Source organism: Colletes latitarsis, chromosome 3 (assembly GCF_051014445.1).
Source record: "Colletes latitarsis isolate SP2378_abdomen chromosome 3, iyColLati1, whole genome shotgun sequence".
Taxonomy (NCBI): Eukaryota; Metazoa; Arthropoda; class Insecta; order Hymenoptera; family Colletidae; genus Colletes; species Colletes latitarsis.
Window position 1 is genome coordinate 32,210,327 of NC_135136.1, and position 20,521 is coordinate 32,230,847.

The 20,521-nt window shown below is 37.0% G+C and overlaps 1 protein-coding gene across 5 annotated transcripts in view; it reads left to right on the top strand.

The window, feature by feature from the left end:
* Serca (ATPase sarcoplasmic/endoplasmic reticulum Ca2+ transporting SERCA) overlaps positions 1–20,521 on the top strand; it is a 67,578-nt gene that overhangs the window by 35,884 nt on the left and 11,173 nt on the right. For all 5 annotated transcript variants that reach the window (XM_076762198.1, XM_076762202.1, XM_076762201.1 and 2 more), the window contains exons 3-9: positions 5,542–5,559; positions 16,871–16,953; positions 17,685–18,071; positions 18,387–18,874; positions 18,949–19,954; positions 20,039–20,259; positions 20,343–20,478. In XM_076762198.1, the coding sequence (XP_076618313.1) occupies positions 5,542–5,559; positions 16,871–16,953; positions 17,685–18,071; positions 18,387–18,874; positions 18,949–19,954; positions 20,039–20,259; positions 20,343–20,478 (2,339 nt within the window). The remainder of the gene's footprint in view (positions 1–5,541; positions 5,560–16,870; positions 16,954–17,684; positions 18,072–18,386; positions 18,875–18,948; positions 19,955–20,038; positions 20,260–20,342; positions 20,479–20,521) is intronic.

Sequence of the window (20,521 nt, forward strand, 5' to 3'; positions counted from 1 at the left end):
ATTTGCGCGCGTGAATACCGCCAGGCGTTCGAGTAATCCAATATTGGAACGCTCGAATTCGGGTGCCAATCATCGTGAAGCTCGCGAATGAAATTAATATGTACGCTTTTATGTGTTTATGCAAAACGACTCGTAAAAGTTTACGTTGAATAGTAATTTTATTAACAATTTCGTTTTGACTCATCAGTTTGACACGTTTCTACTTCAGACCCGATAATATTAAATTTAATAAAAATATTGGAGTATCTTTAGTTTAAGTGAAGAATGGTGTAAAAAAAAATTAAGATTTTAGTATACAGAGTGTTCGGCCAACCCTGGGGAAAATTTTAATGGGGGATTCTAGAAGCCAAAATAAGACGAAAATCAGGAATATCAATTTTTCGATTGAGGCTTTGTTAAAAAGTTATTGAAACATTAAATTAAAAAATTTCAAATCGTTCTGGAAAAATTATTTTTAGTTGCGGGGGTCAATTATAATCATTTTTGGTGAATACACATATCCTCGAAATCCTACGCATTTTCGAGAAAAAAATTCATTACTGAAAATATAATGTCTGACCATAACTGTTTGTTACCCTGAAAATTAAAAAATTTCAAATCGTTCTGGAAAAATTATTTTCGGTTGCAGGGGTCAATTACAATCAATTTTAGTGAATACACATACCTCCGAATTCCTAGTCACTTTCGAGAAAAAAATTCATTACCGAAAATGTAATGTGGGGCCAGAAATGTCTGCCCGAATTTTCATGTGAATCTTTAAAACGTCATAACTTCCGAACGGATTGCACGATTTTAATGTTTAAAAAAGCAAATTACGCGTATTTAAATGAAGAATATATATAAATCGCAAAAATATTCGAAAGGTTGGTCATTGACCCCGCAAAATGAGAAAAACCCCATAAAAATGGTCCAATCTTCAAACAGCCATAACTCCTACAATAGTGAATATATTTCAATGAAACTTTTTTCTGAAGTAGCGCTCATAGGTACCTACAAAAAAGTATTAGACAACTTTTCTGTAGGGCGTCAAACAAAATTACTAAAAATCAAAAACGAATTTTTAAGGAAAATCAACAGGGGGTAGGTGCCCAAATTTTACGGCGAAAAAAAAAATTTCAAATCGTTCTGAAAAAATTATTTTCGGTTGCAGGGATCAATTACAATCATTTTTGGTCAATAGACATATCCTCGAAATCCTACCCAGTTTCGAGAAAAAAATTCAATAGGTGGACAAATTTTTCGACAAAATTAAAACATTTCGAATCGTTTTAAAAAAATTATTTTTAGTTGCAGGGGTCAATTACAATAATTTTTAGTCAATACACATACCCCCGAAATCCTACTTACTTTCGAGAAAAAAATTCATTACTGAAAATATAATGTCTGACCGTAACTCTCTGGTTACGTTGAAGAAAAAAATTTTCAAATCGTTCTAAAAAAATTATTTTCGATTGCGGGGGTCAATTACAATCATTTTTGGTGAATAGACATACCCTCGAAATCCTACTCACTTTCAAGAAAAAAATTCTTTACCGAAAATATACTGCGTGACCGAAAATGTTTCTATAACTTTTTAACGAAGCCTCAATCAACAAATTAATATCCTTGATTTTCGTCTTATTTTGGCCTCTAGAATCCCCCATTAAAATTTTTCCCCAGGGGTGGCCGGACAGCCTGTTATTCATTAGAGTAAAGAATCATTAGATCGATCTGATCGTGAAGATTGTAAGCATCGAAGAAAAATAATGGAAGAAGCCACGATAATATTGAAATCCGTCATATTTAATATTATTCCTCTCGTTCCCATTATCTTCGCCAATATTTATAATTTTAACACGGTTATCAAATTAGAATAATAATGCTGCAATTAAAGTCAGCTTGCAACAACTGTAAATAAGACCTACAAACAACCAGTGAAATGAAATTGAAATAACAGAAATTTCCGCAATGGATAAAATGAAGAAGACACTGGGAAACGGGGTTTTGATAATAATTGTGAGGCAAATCTGATTTTCTGGCACAATTTACGACGGATGCGAAGTATTGAAATTTCATTCCACGAGACTCCTCCCGAGAAATTCGCCACAAAATGAAGGCAAGGTTGAATTTCCACGGAAAGGGACGATAGAATGTTTCGTTTGTAAATGTTTTGTGCGATAATCGTGTAATAAAATGGTTGCATCAGAGACGAAGTGGAGTAACTTTATCAATAGAATTTCAATTCGAATTCCAAAGCGGCGAGATCGACTACGCGTAGAAGCGTCTGGAATAACTTCAGAACACTCTAAGCCTTTGGCGATCATCGTGCGTGCTATCAGGGAATTCATAGAACACGCTAATGGGTTGGATACGTTTCGATAGAAGAAACTTGCGCAAGTTCCCGTCGTAGAATGCTAGGCAAACGCTTTCGAGGCTATGAATCGTCTTCAGGGTTCTTGAAGTTCGACGCCAAAGTGGGTCGACGAGTTACTTGTATCGTTCATTTCGAAATGCTTCCTTTTTTCCACAGAATTCTCCCTCAGAATACTTTAAAGGCCTCGTTCAAATCGGGGGAAAAATTCGCTGCTGAATTTAACATTGCTCGAGATAAATATTAGTTAAAAACAACGGTCATCGTAGCGCTTTTTAACGCAGAAGATTTTGCTGCTACGTTAGGAGCTTATATCTCGGTTCGTATCGATTGTATCAAAAATTTTTATAGGGCAAGAAAGTTTGTAGATTTAATTTGCAAAAACTTTTGTTATATGCATTTTCTTCGTAAAAGCGATGGCGAGCGAGATATTTTACATTTTATGCTCTGCTGTAGTTTATGTTGTATCCATTAACTTGTATTATATTTAAATTTAAATTTCAATCGATTTTCTGTAACAAACAGAGCTTTGTTTATACAGATTGCGTAGAGGTAACAAAATTATGCATGTAACGATCAGTCTGTGTGCAGCGAAACTGATCGTCGAAGCCTTTGAAAATAGACTATTTGCAAATACGATTATCAGTCCGGGGGAAATGATTTCGAAGCCAACGACGAGCTGAAATAGTATTACTATAAAAATTACTTTGTTCCGTAACTTCGTTCTTAGAAAAATTTCCCGCGAAATTTAAAAAGCGATACTCCCAGATCTACCATAAATTGCGCCGGGAAATCAGGTTTGCTTTCAGTTTACTTCCAGAACCCGTTTCCCACGTATCTTTCGTATTTTCACCTTCCTCCCGCGTTTCCAGCACTATTAAACTCGGCTAATTGCGTGCTACGGTTAATTCCATCGTAAATTACATAAAACTGATTTTCCAAATACATTTCGTATTTTTTAAAATATTTTCGTAGAAGTCTACGAATCTATTCGTTTTGTCGACCAGTTTTCGTAAAACTACATATACGTATGTAACGTGAATTTTATGTTAAAGTTTGTAAAACAATATAATAGTCAAACTTTCTTTGTAAATGAAATATTTTTTCAATACGAATCTTTAAATTTCTAATTTAATGGAATAGATGAAAAATTCAGTTTAATATACTGAATATATAATATTTTCACATTAAAGAATCTCTTATGAAACGCTGACTAATAAATTCTAAAAATATAAAAATTTTCGTTTTATCGTTATCTGACCTAGATTGCTTATTTCTAGTCAAACTTGCTTTGTAAATAAAACGTTTTTCCAATACGAATCTTTAAATTTCTAATTTAATGGGATAGATGAAAAATTCAGTTTAATATACTGAATATATAATATTTTCACATTAAAGAATCTCTTATGAAACGCTGACTAATAAATTCTAAAAATATAACAATTTTCGTTTTATCGTTATCTGACCTAGAATGCTTATTTCTAGTCAAACTTGTTCTGTAAATAAAACGTTTTTCCAATACGAACCTTTGGATTTTTAATTTAATAGGACAGAATAAAGATTCAGATTTGAATAATTAAAAATTCTTCCATGAAACGCTTACTAATAAATTCTAAAAAGATAACAATTCTCGTTTTAATGTTGTCCAAATCAAAACGTTTGCTTCTAATCAAACGTGCTTTGTAAATAAGATGTTTTTCCAATACGAACTTTTGAATTTTTAATTTAATGAGACAGAATAAAAATTCAGATTTGAATAATTAAAAATTCTTCCATGAAACGCTGACTAATAAATTCTAAAAATATAACAATACTCGTTCTAATGTTATCTGACTTAGAACGTTTGTTTCTAGTCAAACTTGCTTTGTAAATAAAATATTCTGCCAATAGGAGTCTTTGAATTTTTAATTTAATGGGTCAGAATAAAGATTCAGATTTGAATAATTAAAAATTCTTCCATGAAACGCTGACTAATAAATTCTAAAAATATAACAATTCTCGTTTTAATGTTGTCCAAATCAAAACGTTTGCTTCTAATCAAACGTGCTTTGTAAATAAGATGTTTTTCCAATACGAACTTTTGAATTTTTAATTTAGTGATACAGAATAAAGATTCAGATTTGAATAATTAAAAAATCTTCCATGAAACGCTGACTAATAAATTCTAAAAATATAACAATTTTCGTTTTAATATTATCCGAATCAGAACGCTTGCTTCTAATCAAACTTGCTTTGTAAATAAAATATTTTCCCAATACGAACCATTGAATTTTTAATTCAATGATACATAATAAAGCTTCAGATTTGAATAATTAAAAATTCTTCCATGAAACGCTGACTAATAAATTCTAAAAACATAACAATTCTCGTTCTAATATTATCCAAATCAGAACGTTTGCTTCTAATCAAACTTGCTTTGTAAATAAAATATTTTCCCAATACGAACCTTTAAATTTCTAATTTAATGATACAGAATAAAGGTTCAGATTTTGAATAATTAAAAATTCTCCCATGAAACGCTGACTAATAAATTCTAACAACATAAAAATCCTCGTTCTAATGTTATCCAAATCAGAACATTTGCTCATCCCCGTAATTAAAAAACATAAACGTTGTTCAGGTGTTTCCCCCCCAAAAAGTAGTTTCTTTTATCTACATACATATACTGCTACGGATATACCGTAGCATAAATTACGCGGGAATCGGAAACGCCAACCTGTTTTCCTACATTTTCCAAGCTCAACGGAGACCCGGAGTGCCTTGCACATTCCCCGGATTATGTCAAACGCAGCGAGTGCGCGATCGGATGCATCAGTCCCCGTGCATTCAACGCGAATCCGCCGTGAAACGCTGAAATCGCGCCAGGCGAGTTTCATGTACATTCTTTTTCCCCCCCCTGACGCCCGGTTTTCCACCGCGGCCCACTTTTTTTTTTTTTTTCCACCCCGCTGTCACGGGCCGCGTCGATGAGCCGTCACCGGGATGTAAGGGCGTTTATTATCGACGAGGAAAATCATTGTTTTCGATGTCGGCGCGTCGCGACGCTCCGGGCAATTCGAAGTAGGCCAACTTAAAGGAGATACCGTCGGCCAAAGTTGTCGGTATCGCACTTACGAGCCAAGTTTCCACGCGTACCATTTGCATTTTGCGATCGAACGGTCGTTCATTCGTTGTTCCTTTTTCTGTTGCAGAGTTGCCAGCCGAGGAGGGTAAGTTCTTTCACCCAGGGGGATTCACTTTTCTCTGTACGATCGACACGGTAAGCCGTTCCCGCAACAGATTGGCGCCGATGTTTGCACTGGGTTAGAGACGTTATCGGTGAATACCGGTAAATTAGATAATACACTCGATATTATCGGTAATGCAGAAATGAATTACAGATTATATCTGGATCACGCGTGAATTGGTTTCCACGTCAACGATTAACTGTTCCGTGGATGTCGTGTCAGTTCGTCAGATAACTCGGTTAATCGTCGGAAGCATATTGGTGACCAATGCTATGTTCAAATTTTCTGTGGAATGATTTCAGTCGTTTGGAATTATTTTAAAAAATCTACTTGTTTCGTACACTATGGTGATTCGGTATAAATGAAAAGAAACTTATCAATTATTGCCTATTTTTTTCTTCAATTGAGATATTTAAGAGTTTATGTTTGTATAAATTAAAAATAAAACTAGTTGAGGGTCGTGGTACGTTGGATGCACTGGCTCTCGTTCGATCACCAAAGTGCAGCTTCATTGGGCCGCGTGCAGTACAGGATGGGTTACCGCTTGGGGCGAAAAAAACACATATTAATTGGATTTTCTTTACTGTTTATATTATTAATACTTCAATATCGGGGTTGTAATTAGGTATTACTTGCTAATTAATATTTTAAAAAAAACAAAAAAATAGCTACTTTAGATAATTAATAAGTATCTACCTTAATAATATGAATTATGTACCTACAGAAATAATGTTGCAAAGATTAGAATTCTGTTTATCTAAAAGGATAATTGTAATTTATAATTTGTCACTACTTGTCCCGTTAATATTTAAAAAAAGAAACTACTTCGTAAATAGAAGTTGACACACAGTATAATAAATAAAATTTGGTAAAAATAAGTGAAAAAAATTCATATAAGAAAGTTTATTTTCATTTATAGTGAATCACCGTTACGATGAACGAATACGAGTGAGTAACTGGTATTTGAAATAGGGATTAATAATAATCGAACAGCAAAAAAATACCGTTATCTGGAAAACAGTAAAGAAATGCTTGTGTTCGAGAACGAGAGTTCTCGTTACCGGTTCTCCAGTGTGTGAATATTTCTATTCGTGTCGAGCATTCGAACGATCGTACGAAACAAAAGTAAGTTCTAATAATGAATATAAAGACAATAATGTTGACAAACGCGCCAACTTGTTCAGATTTTCCAACAATAAAAAAACACTTTATTTCGTAACAGGAAAACTGTGACATAATAAATTCAGCGTATATGCGAGAACATGAAAGGAAATAGAACTAGAGCTTGTATATCAATATTTAAAGACAATTCAATCGACTAACGTGGAATCGAAAATAGCATACATTCGACTACAGGTGTGATCAAATCCAGATTAATTACTAGATTAACAGAATTGGATATCTTTCCTTTTTAAATTCTTTAATAATAGATTTTCAAAAATATACCACGTAACACGTGAAAACTAATAAAACTGATTTTTAAAAATAATATTACATCGTTAGTAATAGTAGAAAAAGACAGTAATTTTGGAATTTCTGTTCTGTGTATTTATTGGTTAAGTTTCAACCCTTTGGTTTAAATTATTTTCGGTCTTTTGGCCCCCCTAGTGCACATAGCATCTGAACACTTCAACAACCAGTATCGTATACAGAATATTCAAAAAAGGTGCAGGATTTACAGAGCACACAATATTCACTGAACCGAATGAACAATATTTAGTCAACGTAGGTGGAAAAAAGAGAACCTCGTTAAAGCTGAAATCCGTTTTCGATTTTGATAGTGCAACACATGTACAAACAAATGATCGTCGTGCCATACTTTCGTATCTAAAGAGAACCATAAGATTACATACTTACGCATTTCTTGGTTCGTTCGAAACGCTTTACAACGAGAGAAATTTGTACTATAATGATTAACTACGAATTCATTCCTATAAATACAACAGAAATAGTTTTTACATATTAAAGAAAAATATAAAGAGTCAATATGGTATATTAAACGACAAAAAATATACAGAGTGTTCGGCCACCTCTGGAAAAAATTTTAATGGAAGATTCTAGAGGCCAAAATAAGACGAAAATTAAGAATATAAATTTTTTGATGGAGGCTTCGTTAAAAAGATATTAACGTTTAAAGTTCCGTCTGTAGAACGGCAATCTGCGTGCGTACGACAGTGGTTCTCACTCAGCGACGTATCGACAGCCTCACTTTAAACGTTAATAACTTTTTAACGAAGCCTCCATCAAAAAATTTGTATTCTTGATTTTCGTCTTATTTTGGCCCCTAGAATCTCCCATTAAAATTTTCCTCAGAGGTGAGAGGTGATTTCTCCCGGAACACCCTGTATATTAATACTGTTTCGAATTGAATTTCAATCTACAACTCTTCACAGCTGAGACATTAATTGATCGACTGTGAAATTCGTGTGATAATTTCAAATTTTAAGAAATCAGAAGCTCGAATAGTCGAGTAATCGGGATAGAAGTGGAAATTTTAAAATACCTGGACGCCCAGATGTTACGAAATCGGTTTGGCAGTGAACGCGTTAACGTAGTCTCTGGTTACTTAATTGTTTGTCAGACCACGATGACACAAATAATGGACGGTTGAACGTGTAATGCCAGATCTCTGGCAGTCGTAGGTTCTCCTAAAGGTATCGGATCATGCAAGATCCGAGGCTTCTCCTGTCGCGTTGTTTACATACTTACGTGTAATCCGGGGCACCCTTCAATCCCTTAAAAATAGACGCACTTGTACGTAGTCTGTGGCCCGGATGGCTTTCAAGACGCCACGATCGACTACTTGGCCGTGTAATTATTTTTAGAGGAAACACCGACACTCGCTACACTTTTCATCGGTGATCATCCGGTTAGACTGATGCAGTCGTCGTTAATCCTCGTTGGTTTTTCTGCTTTTGCAGCCTTTGAGCGATCGTAAAGTCGAAAACGAGGCATCGATTTCTGCTCCGGAAGCATTAGCGTCGACGTATACGCGAGGATTTGACTCGCACGGATGAGCTGGGCTTATTGAATACGTTGTTCGGTGTTCCGTTTGGTCGGAGGAAGATATAGGGCACGCGTATCATTCGTCGAAATAAAAGCAGCATTAACGTAGATTTAGTTTTGCAAGAAATGAGTTGCTTAAAATCATATTCTCGCGCGTTATCAACGATATACAGAACAGACATTTATTTAGAATTTTGTTTTCAAGAAGTATCAATTCTGAGGGTTAAAATAAATACTAAAATTATAAAGATTGTGTAATTCTTTGTAGAATATAATGTTTCATGGCATATAAAAATAATAGTATACATATAAAATGGGCGATTGCTACTTTGCCTAATATTTAATTTACGGAATGCAGAAAAATTCGACTGTTATCGACCCTATTTATTGATTTTTAATCTTCGAATTACTAAAGACCAATTTTAAAAGTGTGGGTAACTCCACCATCAATTAAACAGACACGTCACAGTGGTTCTGTAAATACTAGGGGATATACTTCCTGGCACAGTTGATTCGACTCTGACGTTATCCATTTTCTGTTTATTTCGTCGGGTACTACCTACGTGCAAAACGTTCACCATGAATTTACGAACGCTCTATAAATTCGAAACTCACGCAGGTTTTAGTTCTGTGTATTGGCAACACTGCTACACAAGGTATTTTATCGTTGTAAATTTGAAGAAGTCGAAATAGAGTCTTAAAAATAAAGTCCAGGTCGAAAATCAATTCATAAATATTTTTCACGAATCGAAACGATTCGACTCCTCTTTCAACAAATTATTCGACACACTCTATTTAATTCGAGTGCTGTTGAACTATTCCTTTCATCGTGACTTAGCAAACATTCAAGCAATCTATTCGAATCGATATTGCCTCGACTACTCCAGTTATATTTATTTATTTATTTCGTCAGATAATAGTCCACTTATATTATGTTATGTAAACTATAAAATGAAAATGAAATTAAAATCGTGGTTTAAATTAATCGTAAAATCTGTCGACAATTGTTTTCTAATATTTTTTCGTCAATATCGTTCCAAGATTTCTGTAAAATTTACACTAAAGCGGTAATTTACATTTATTAAGAGTATTTAATAGAGAAGGTGCAGGAAGAAAATTCGTGTAAAATTTAATTCTCTCCAAAGTTTATTTGAAACCTTGTTTTTAAATATTTACAAATAACAAATATGCAGTTAAATGGTAGAAGCATAATCTACGAACGAAGATAAAGAAAAGTATACGAAGCTTGTCCCTAAACGTTTTATTAGAAACTTACAGGCAAATATTGGACGCGATATGTTTAATTATGTTTATCGTATTTGATTTTTGTAACGTTTCTTGTCTTCGAACGATTCATAGTGAAAGGCAATCACAGTAATTGGCTGTCACGTCAGTTATTGTATACACCAGCGTCGTGCGAAGTAGCATGTGAAAACGCCAAGTGTGTATTCAAACGCCTATAACTTTCTAATGAAATATTTACAAACTTCAGGTAACTTTCTGTTTCATATTTTTACCCGTACGCTCCTATAATTTTGGCTGGCGAAAAAAATGGAAACACTCTGTGTGTCAGAAAAATAAAAAAATAATACAGAAAGAATATAATTTATATAATACAAATTTTCTTTTGTTGACACGTTGACTATTCTTTCCATAAAAACTATCAAATGGTGGTATATTTAATCAATGTGCAAATATTGTGCAAAAATCCAGATTCGAAAGGGTTGCGAGCCAACAGTTTGTCCTCGACCATTTTTCAAATTATAACGCCCATAAACAGGAGAATAAAAATTTACAAATATTAAAACCACCATTGTTAATTCGACGAAGCCTCAATAGCAAAATCGTGATCAAAAAATTTCCTAAAAAAAAAGTGTTCTCAAAATTTGCTTCGCCACACCTTTGCAACAAGTCAGAAAGCAGCTTTTATTTCGTTCCAGCTTAGAAACTCGCGTCTTAAAATATTCCGAGCCAGTAGATATACACGGGATACAGTCGCGCGCCAGAAGCACAAACTTTTCGAGCTCGTAGTTTGACCGGAATTAATTTTTAAACCACGTCGCGTCTCCGACCACGGTTCAACCCCTTCGATGGTCGGTGTTTAGGATCGAAACGTTCCTTTCGTCGTATTGCACACTCCCTACCCGCGAGAAACTTGCGGAATCGACGGTTTCGGGTTCACGGTGGTCGCGTGACGTCAAAGGACCACCCTGGTCGGTCAAAGTGGAGCGCGCCGGGGTCGCGGTGCGGCATCTTCGAAAATGCGATTCCGGAACGCGTTAATATCGATGCACTTAGGTCGGTACGTGGCACGTTAAGTCGGCAACTGGCGTCGCGGGGGAGGAGAAGCCACTCGCAGATGCCGTCGATGATATATAGAAGGCGTCGCTATCAAAGCAGGCCAGCCTTCGAGCGCACACCAGCCTCGTTGCATTACCGTTTCACGTGCACCGATGTGCAACGGAGACAGAGAGAAATGCAGCCTGTAAACGTGTCAGCCAGGTCTGTTGCACGATCGTCGCGTCGCGCGCCACTCGATTTGCGAGTAATTGCGTCGACATTACGCCCGATGCACTCGAACTATAAGGCGCCGTGTCGCCTTTCGGACCGACCTTCGACGTACAATCGACGCTCTCGCTTTTCAACCCCCACGGAGACTCGTGCATCCCTGTTACCGAGGACGTTTCATCCCTTAAGGGGGTCATCCACTGTAAATCGCCAAAAAAATTCGATTTTTTTTTTCAACACGTTCACTGCTAGATCAAAACGATATAATATTTTGTAAAAGTAAAATTTTTATTTCAGACCATCGCAAGCTGAATAAACTAAAATTTGTTTCGGTACTTATTTTTGTAACCTTGTTAAAATTAAAAAATTCTATCCAAATTTGTTTATATGCAGCTTCTTGTTTGATGGTTTTTAGACAGGGAATAAATATCTTCGTTCGAAAGGTTTTATTTTTTTCTTACTTTTAAGTAAGCTGTATCGTGTCGAGATTTTCCAGATATTTTTATTTATCTTATAAGCATGCACAGTATTTTTTTCATCCAGAAATATTAAAGATTGTGGTTGATATGCAACTTCTTGTTTGATGGTTTTTAGAAAGGGAATAAATATCTTCGTTCGAAAGGTTTTATTTTTTTCTTACTTTTAAGTAAGCTATATCGTATCGAGATTTTCCAGATATGTTTAGTTATCTTATAAGCATGCACAGTATTTTTTTCATCCAGAAATATTAAAGGTTGTGGTTGATATGTAGCTTCTTGCTTGATGGTTTTTAGAAAAGGAAAAAGTATCTTCGTTCGAAAGGTTTTATTTTTTTTCTTATTTTTAAGTAACCTATATCGTATCGAGATTTTCCAGATATGTTTATTTATCTTACAAGCATGCACAGTATTTTTTTCATTCAGAAATATTAAAAATTATAGTTGATATGTTGCTTCTTATTTGATGGCTCTTAGAGAGGGAGACTTAGCTAGAACTTAAAAGTCAAGAATAATTAAGAATAACAGAATGGCGGATCTTTAACTTCCGATTTTATATTTTAAAGCTTTTTCTTGCGTTTAAAGGGTTAAAGAAAATAGTGAATCTCAATATTCAGATATTCTTCAGTTTCTTTTTGATTTTCTAATACGAGTCATTGTATTTTTAGCTGTAATACTGGGTCTGATATAACATCGAGATTCTCCAAGTGACATTTAAATCCTGTCCCTTCATATTTCGTGACTTATCAGTAAAAATTACTCGAGTCACGTCGAAATAAAACAATAATGAAATAAAAAGTATTATCCTTTTCGTTGAATTTTCTTCGAAATCTGCTCATTGAAAAGCTCAAATCTTCGGAAAAAGTTCAGGAAGCAATGTTTTGCTGATCACAAATCAAAAACTAAGATCAAAATCGAAGATCAGCTCGGTGCAGTCACCAGATTTAGTTCCGGGATTGGAACATCGGACGAAAAGGTTGCGAAAATAAATTGGCATTTCGTTTAGGTATATTTTGGTATGGCGTGACGATTTATTTTTATGTAACCGGGTATAATGTGTATTAAAAGAAGTCAAGAAGTTGCTTTGGTAGTATCCTTTAGAAGGCATTGTAAATAACTGTGTCGAAATTGTTGGTAACAATATTGGGAGTTAATTTCGTCGAAAGGTCAGGATAAATTTTCCGTTTTCCATTTTGATTCGTAGAGAGACTCGAATCGCGGGATCGCGAGCGAAATAGCGTGCGCAATTAAAAAGAATGGCACGCAAATCCGGTCACGAAACCGTATTCGTATTCATATTCATGGCTAAACTTTTCTCTTCGTTGCAGTGTTGTTTCTTTCTCTTCGAAACGTTAAGCTTTTCGAACGTTCGAAGCGTAATTTACGTTGAATATTGGCCCACTTTTTTTCGAGCATAAATGGTAATTTTAAGTAACGATCGGATCCCAATTAAACGCGTATCGAGATGTTGGAACTGACTGGCGCTTTGGGATCCTTTTGTTCGCAGCGAAGGTCCAACGGGCAATTCCAACTTTATCGCGCGCTTATTACAGAATTAAATTCATCGGTTGTATAATCTAATCAACTTAATAACTTTTCCGTGCAAAGCTTCGACGAATTTCAACGTCGATGGCGGAAAATCCAGCCGCTGGTCGCGTGAAACGTTTTGAATATTCGAATTCAGCGCAGACTTTTATTTCGTTCGCAACCGGTCGCCTCTGTATCGCTAATTTCGTATTACAAAATACCTTATTACCGTGGAGGGAGGGATTCAAGGTCGCATTAATGAGATTTCTTCGGTTAAATAGCGACAACGACTGCTTTAAACAGTCGACCGCAGAGAACCTACGATATTCGTAATTTTTTGTTACTTTATTCTGGGTTTCCTCAAGTTCCTACGTCTCTGAAAATATTTGATTAGAATGGTTTCTACACGGGAAATTTGTTCGAACAATTAGATGAAGTTGGAATGTCTGTTTAAAAAATAATGAAACGTGAACGGAAGTTCGTTTACGAATGAATCTAAAATTTTGATTTGTTATTTGTGAATAAATTTGCTCGACTCTGCTTTTACAAACGCTGGATTACGAACGTTATACGCGTGAATAAAATTTGCATTAAAATGTGTGTGAAATATTCGTGGTATTATATCTTCCAGACTGTATACAGGGTGTTCGTCCACCCCTGGGAAACATTTTAATGGGGGATTCTAAGGACCAAAATAAGACGAAAATCAAGAATATTAGTTAATAAAACATTAAATTACAAAATTTCAAATCATTCGGAAAAAATTATTTTTTGGTGCGGGGGGCAATTACAATCATTTTTTGTGAAGAGACACACCACCAAAATCCTCACCATTTTCGAGAAAAAAATTCAGTAGGTGGGCAAGTTCTTCGGCGAAAAAAAAAATTTCAAATCGCTCTGAAAAAATTATTCTTAGTTGCAGGGGTTGATTACAATCATTTTTGGTGAATAGACATACCCTCAAAATCCTAACCAGTTTCTAGAAAAAAATTCAATAACTGGATAAATTTTTCGTCGAAATTAAAAAATTTCAAATCAGTCTAAAAAAATTATTTTTATTTGCAGATGTCAATTACAATCCTTTTTGGTCAATACGCATAACCCCGAAATATTACTCACTTTGGAGAAAAAAATTCATTACTAAAAATATAATGTCTGACCATAACTGTCTGTCACCCTGAAAATTGAAGAGTTTCAAATCTTTTTGGAAAAATTATTTTTTGGTGCGGCGGGCAATTACAACCATTTTTTATGAATATACATACCCCCGAAATCCTGCGTATTTTCGAGAAAAAAATTCATTACGTGCGGAACTTTAAACGTTACTAACTTTTTAACGAAGCCTCCATCAACAAATTAGTATTCTTAATTTTCGTCGTATTTTGGCCTCTAGAATCTTCCATTAAAATTTTTCCCAGGGGTGGTCGAACATCCTGTATATAAAATTTTATCGTCCATTTGCACGAAATATTACAGACGATTTATGATAGGAGAAAGTATAGAAAATGTATAGAAAACAAGTTATAATATATACTATTGAGATAGGTTAACTTTATCGAAGAATGTAAATTTATAAAATAGTTATTTATATTAATAACGATGCTACTAATTTTTCCCAGTGTATTTAAATTATAATTTAATATTTGACACAACAGTTCTAAATAAAATATGTACAGTGCAGTTTTTGGATCTTTGTTACGTTTAATGAAAATGATTTAGTTTCAGGTTTACAGATTCTAAATTTCTAATGGAAACAATTTTTGGTAATCTTGTTTTCGATGATCCTTCAAGAGGAAATATAGATTGTTGTTGAATGGCTGTTTTAAAACACTGTAGCTCTTAGAACCGTATCATTACAACGCACGAACGTCATTGATCGACTAACAATATCCGTATTACGTGGACAAATACGATACTGGAAGTGATGCTTGAACAAAAGCGACCGTAAGGGACTTATCAATGTATGACATCGCGAATGTGTTATACTGACCTCACCGCGTGTGCAAATGTTAATCTAAATAACCATCGTTCGATCCTTTAGATTTCATTTTACGATACACCATTAAACAGATCATTTTGTTGATTCTAACACTACAGAACACTTTCGATAGCATCGGATTTACCATAAATTTATCTGATTTATCTGATCGCATCGTAAGTGAAGTAAATTTTTATCGAAGCATTTAATCGAAAACGTTGATCTTCTACACATTCTTCGTTGTATATTTTTACCGTAATTGGATTAATTGAATCGCTTCACAGGAAACTCGAACAACAAAATACATTAACGTATTTATAAATAAGAAAAAGAAAAAGGAAGCTTTATCGTACTGTACGAAAAAAAAAATATATTTAAGATGAATAGTTGAGAAATGATTTAGTACAAAACAGTTAGAATGTTTTAAATAAATAATTAGACTGTTCGTGACTTGCAAATACTAACGAATTTTGTATACAGTAATGGAATTTATAGTGACCAATAAAAATTACAATAAAATTTTGATCTGGTGTTTGTCTTTCGAATTACAATGGTCGATGATCGAGATCGTAAATCGAAACATGGGATATAATTAGTCATAAAATTCCGTGGAGGACGGTGGGTGGCCAAAAACGAGAGCCCAGTAACGTCGAGGGCGAAACGTGTCCCTATAATTGGCCAGCAATCGGATTTTCACTCGTCTCTGGTCGCCATCGTAGATTACAATTAATGAAATCGTCGACCGTAGAGCACGTTGGAACGACGTGACGTCAATCGCATGCTAGCAAAAGGCACTTGCCATCAAGGACACCATCGCCTGCCCCCGATTACTCTCGGTTCCGCCATTTTTTTTTCGCACGTGTACAGTTGACACACGCCTAACTCGTCGATGAAATCCAAATTCTATAATTCAAAAACTGCTGTTTCCAATCCCGCCATTTTGTGGATCATTCGAAGTTGGTCCAACCGAATTTCGGAGAATTATTACACCATTTTATTGCTTGCAAACATAACGCTTTCGATTCTTCGTTCGCTACAACTCGATTCGAAGTTTACGAAAACTTAATTAACGAATGGGGAAAACCATTTTAATTGCAAGCGTTTGTAAGCCTGTCTGCGAGAAAGAACAATTTTAATTCTCTGAAACGGTACCACAAAATGGCGTCGAAGCAAATTCCAATTAAGGCTATGTGTCGTTCATTTTGTAAAAATCTGATATTTATTCGCAATCAGGAAAAAAGTTTGCCACGTGTACTTTAGATTATTACTCAGTTTTGTCACTTTTGTTTTCGTGGCTATTTATTAAATGTAGTTCTCAACTTCAAGGTTGCTTCTGTCGAAATAAAAATTAGAATCAATCGGAATTAACGTTTATTTTGGACATCGTCGTTTATTGTTTATCGATCATCTATCAAAGATTTATCGTACCAGATCGTAACGAGTGTTCTGTTACGAGTTTAGATAATATCGAGGTATCGATGACCGTATATCACAGTGAAAAATTGCATATTTTCCCCGAAAGTATCCCAGGCGGAATGCTCGCGGAAATATAAATAAGAAATAATCTTTCTCTATGGGGTTGTACAAACAATTGGTCGCTGCATCGTTTATTGAAACGTTCTCGAAATAAGTCGACGATATTGACGTAGTATTTTCATGCAAATTCTGTTGCGTGGGTACTAGAAAAAAAAAAAGAGTTTCGAAACCGGTTATTCGTGTCGATCGTCTTCGAGATCAATATTTGTCCGCGGAACAAACATCGCGACAGATGTAATTTGTGTTTTTCTTTTCGTTTCAGGAAAATCCATATGGCAACTGGTCTTGGAACAATTCGACGACCTTCTAGTTAAGATTCTTCTATTAGCTGCTATTATTTCTTTTGTACGTATACCATTCGAAAAATACATATTTTTAAGACTTATGTTAGAGTCGAAATAGTGGATCGATAGGTGAGAAAAGGAGGTTCGAAATTTACTAGCGCGATGAAGGGATACGAGAAGGTTTAAAGAGAATCTATTAATCTGGGAAGATTCTCGACGCTCGAAGATAAATCGAAGAGGTGGAAATTAAACAAATAGATAGGTGTCTCTCTGTTGGATAGCGTCGAAACGTTTGCATTTCTTGCGAATAATAAATGTTCGAATAATACCGCCGCGACGACTGTCGTTATTTTTAGATGTGACGTGAAAGACGTTAATTAATAAAATCGAAGCGCCACATTATTCCTCCGAGAGCAGCTAAGTAATTATTAGTTGGTCAAAGTCATACTATGTTTACGAGGGTTCAAGGCTCACTTATTATAAATACATCTAGTTTCAAAGGTGAAAAAATAGCGCATCGATTTCTCCTCGCTATGAAAATCTCATTACCTTTTTACGCACGTGTAGAAAATTCGTAATGAAAATATTCTGAATATTCCGACCATGACAACGAGTCAATTATAAATGTTTATTCATAATTTTACCTGTCGTTTCTAAGTGCTTAAAATTATTTGAAAACGTTAAACAAAATAACGAGTATAGAGAATCGTCGAACGTTTCCATTCAGGGACAACTGTGTTTGATTTGGACGATCTTAGAGTCTCTGTTAAGTAAGTGCACGTTGTTTCACAGGTATTAGCTTTATTTGAAGAGCACGAAGATGCGTTCACGGCCTTCGTCGAGCCCTTCGTCATTTTGCTCATTCTCATCGCCAACGCCGTGGTCGGTGTGTGGCAAGAACGTAACGCTGAGTCCGCGATCGAAGCGTTGAAGGAATACGAGCCCGAGATGGGCAAGGTTTTACGAACGGACAAGGCCGGTGTCCAGCGAATTCGAGCCAAGGAGATCGTGCCCGGGGACATCGTAGAGGTGTCCGTCGGTGACAAGATCCCTGCTGACATTCGTCTTACCAAGATTTTCTCCACCACCCTCAGGATCGATCAATCTATCCTGACTGGTGAATCGGTCTCGGTTATCAAGCATACCGAACCTGTCCCCGACCCACGTGCCGTCAATCAGGTGTGTACACTGACATTAATTACATTTAGGTGTTGAGACAATCCTCTACGAAGCTCCCCATTTCATTAATTCAATTATTTTGCTACTAATAACTCTTCATTCCTCGCTCATAAAACAATGTGGGATCTATCGCCACCAGAGGGACCGTTTCTCTCGCAAGCGTTCACTAACAGACCCAGACCTAAACACTCCTTTTTCCTCTCCTTCTCCATCTCTCATCAACAGGATCTCAGAACAAATGTACCCTACATAATAAAGAGCAATTACCCAAATTGAAAGAACCTTCTTTCCAACGTAAGTTTCTCCCTCCTTTAGGACAAGAAAAATATCCTGTTCTCCGGTACCAACGTCGCTGCGGGCAAAGCTCGTGGCGTGGTGATTGGAACCGGCTTGAACACCGCTATTGGTAAGATCCGTACCGAGATGTCCGAGACCGAGGAGATCAAGACGCCATTGCAGCAGAAACTGGACGAGTTCGGCGAGCAATTGTCGAAAGTGATTTCCGTTATTTGCGTCGCCGTCTGGGCCATCAACATTGGACACTTCAACGACCCTGCCCACGGTGGATCGTGGATCAAGGGAGCCATCTACTACTTCAAGATCGCCGTCGCTCTTGCCGTGGCCGCCATTCCCGAAGGTTTGCCAGCCGTCATCACGACTTGCTTGGCCCTGGGAACGCGTCGTATGGCCAAGAAGAACGCCATCGTGAGATCGTTGCCGTCTGTTGAGACTCTTGGTTGCACGTCTGTCATCTGCTCCGACAAGACCGGTACTCTGACCACCAACCAGATGTCCGTCAGTCGGTACGTCTCCATTCCTCGATGCTTAATCCCCTCGATACGTAGCTCGTTAACGACAATTCCCAATTCTCTTACAGAATGTTCATCTTCGAGAAGATCGAGGGCAACGACAGCAGCTTCCACGAGTTCGAGATCACTGGATCGACCTACGAGCCTATCGGTGACGTTTTCTTAAGAGGACAAAAGATCAAGGGTCAAGACTACGAAACGCTCCATGAAATCGGTACGATTTGCATCATGTGCAACGACTCGGCCATCGACTTCAACGAGTTCAAACAGGCGTTCGAGAAGGTCGGCGAGGCGACGGAAACCGCCCTCATTGTGCTCGCGGAGAAGATCAATCCGTTCGGTGTGTCGAAGAGCGGATTGGACAGGCGTAACGGAGCCATCGTTGTCAGGCAGGACATGGAAACGAAATGGAAGAAAGAGTTCACTTTGGAGTTCTCTCGCGATCGTAAATCCATGTCGTCGTATTGCGTTCCTCTTAAACCTAGCAAATTGGGCACCGGACCGAAATTGTTCGTCAAGGGCGCTCCCGAAGGTGTCTTGGACAGGTGCACGCACGCCCGTGTCGGTTCTACCAAGGTTCCTCTTACTTCTACTTTGAAGAATCGTATCTTGGACCTGACCCGCCAGTACGGAACTGGCAGAGACACACTGCGTTGCCTTGCTCTGGCCACTGCTGATCACCCGATGAAGCCCGACGACATGGACCTTGGCGATTCCACGAAGTTCTACACCTACGAGAAGGATTTGACGTTCGTTGGCGTCGTTGGTATGCTCGACCCGCCTCGTAAGGAAGTGTTCGACTCCATTGTCAGGTGTCGTGCCGCTGGTATTCGTGTCATCGTCATCACTGGAGACAACAAAGCCACTGCTGAAGCTATCTGCCGACGTATCGGTGTCTTTGGCGAGGATGAAGACACAACTGGAAAGTCGTACTCCGGACGTGAATTCGATGATCTTCCTGCGTCTGAACAGAAAGCGGCTTGCGCCAGGGCCCGTCTCTTCTCCCGCGTTGAACCTGCTCACAAATCCAAGATCGTTGAGTTCTTGCAGAGCATGAACGAAATCTCCGCTATGGTGAGTTATTTTATTGGTAAATGCTTATACAAATATGTATGTGTACTAAAATGAATTTTAATAATCGTCATGGTTGTATGGTAGACTGGTGACGGTGTAAACGACGCCCCAGCCTTGAAAAAAGCTGAAATTGGAATTGCTATGGGATCCGGAACCGCTGTAGCGAAATCCGCCTCTGAGATGGTGTTGGCAGACGACAACTTCTCTTCCATTGTCGCCGCTGTTGAGGAAGGTCGTGCTATTTACAATAACATGAAACAGTTCATTCGCTACCTTATTTCTTCCAACATTGGTGAAGTCGTGAGGTACGTACACGGGCATCCACTCAAAGTATGCAACGAGCAAAAGCACTTGAAGTAACACGTTTAATCGTGTGTAACAATTATAGTATATTCTTGACTGCCGCCCTCGGTCTTCCCGAAGCTTTGATCCCTGTTCAGCTTCTGTGGGTCAACTTGGTCACTGACGGTCTTCCAGCCACTGCTCTTGGTTTCAATCCACCCGACTTGGACATCATGAGCAAGGTAATGTTTCCAAACGCGCGAATCGTGTTTAATTGTCAAAATT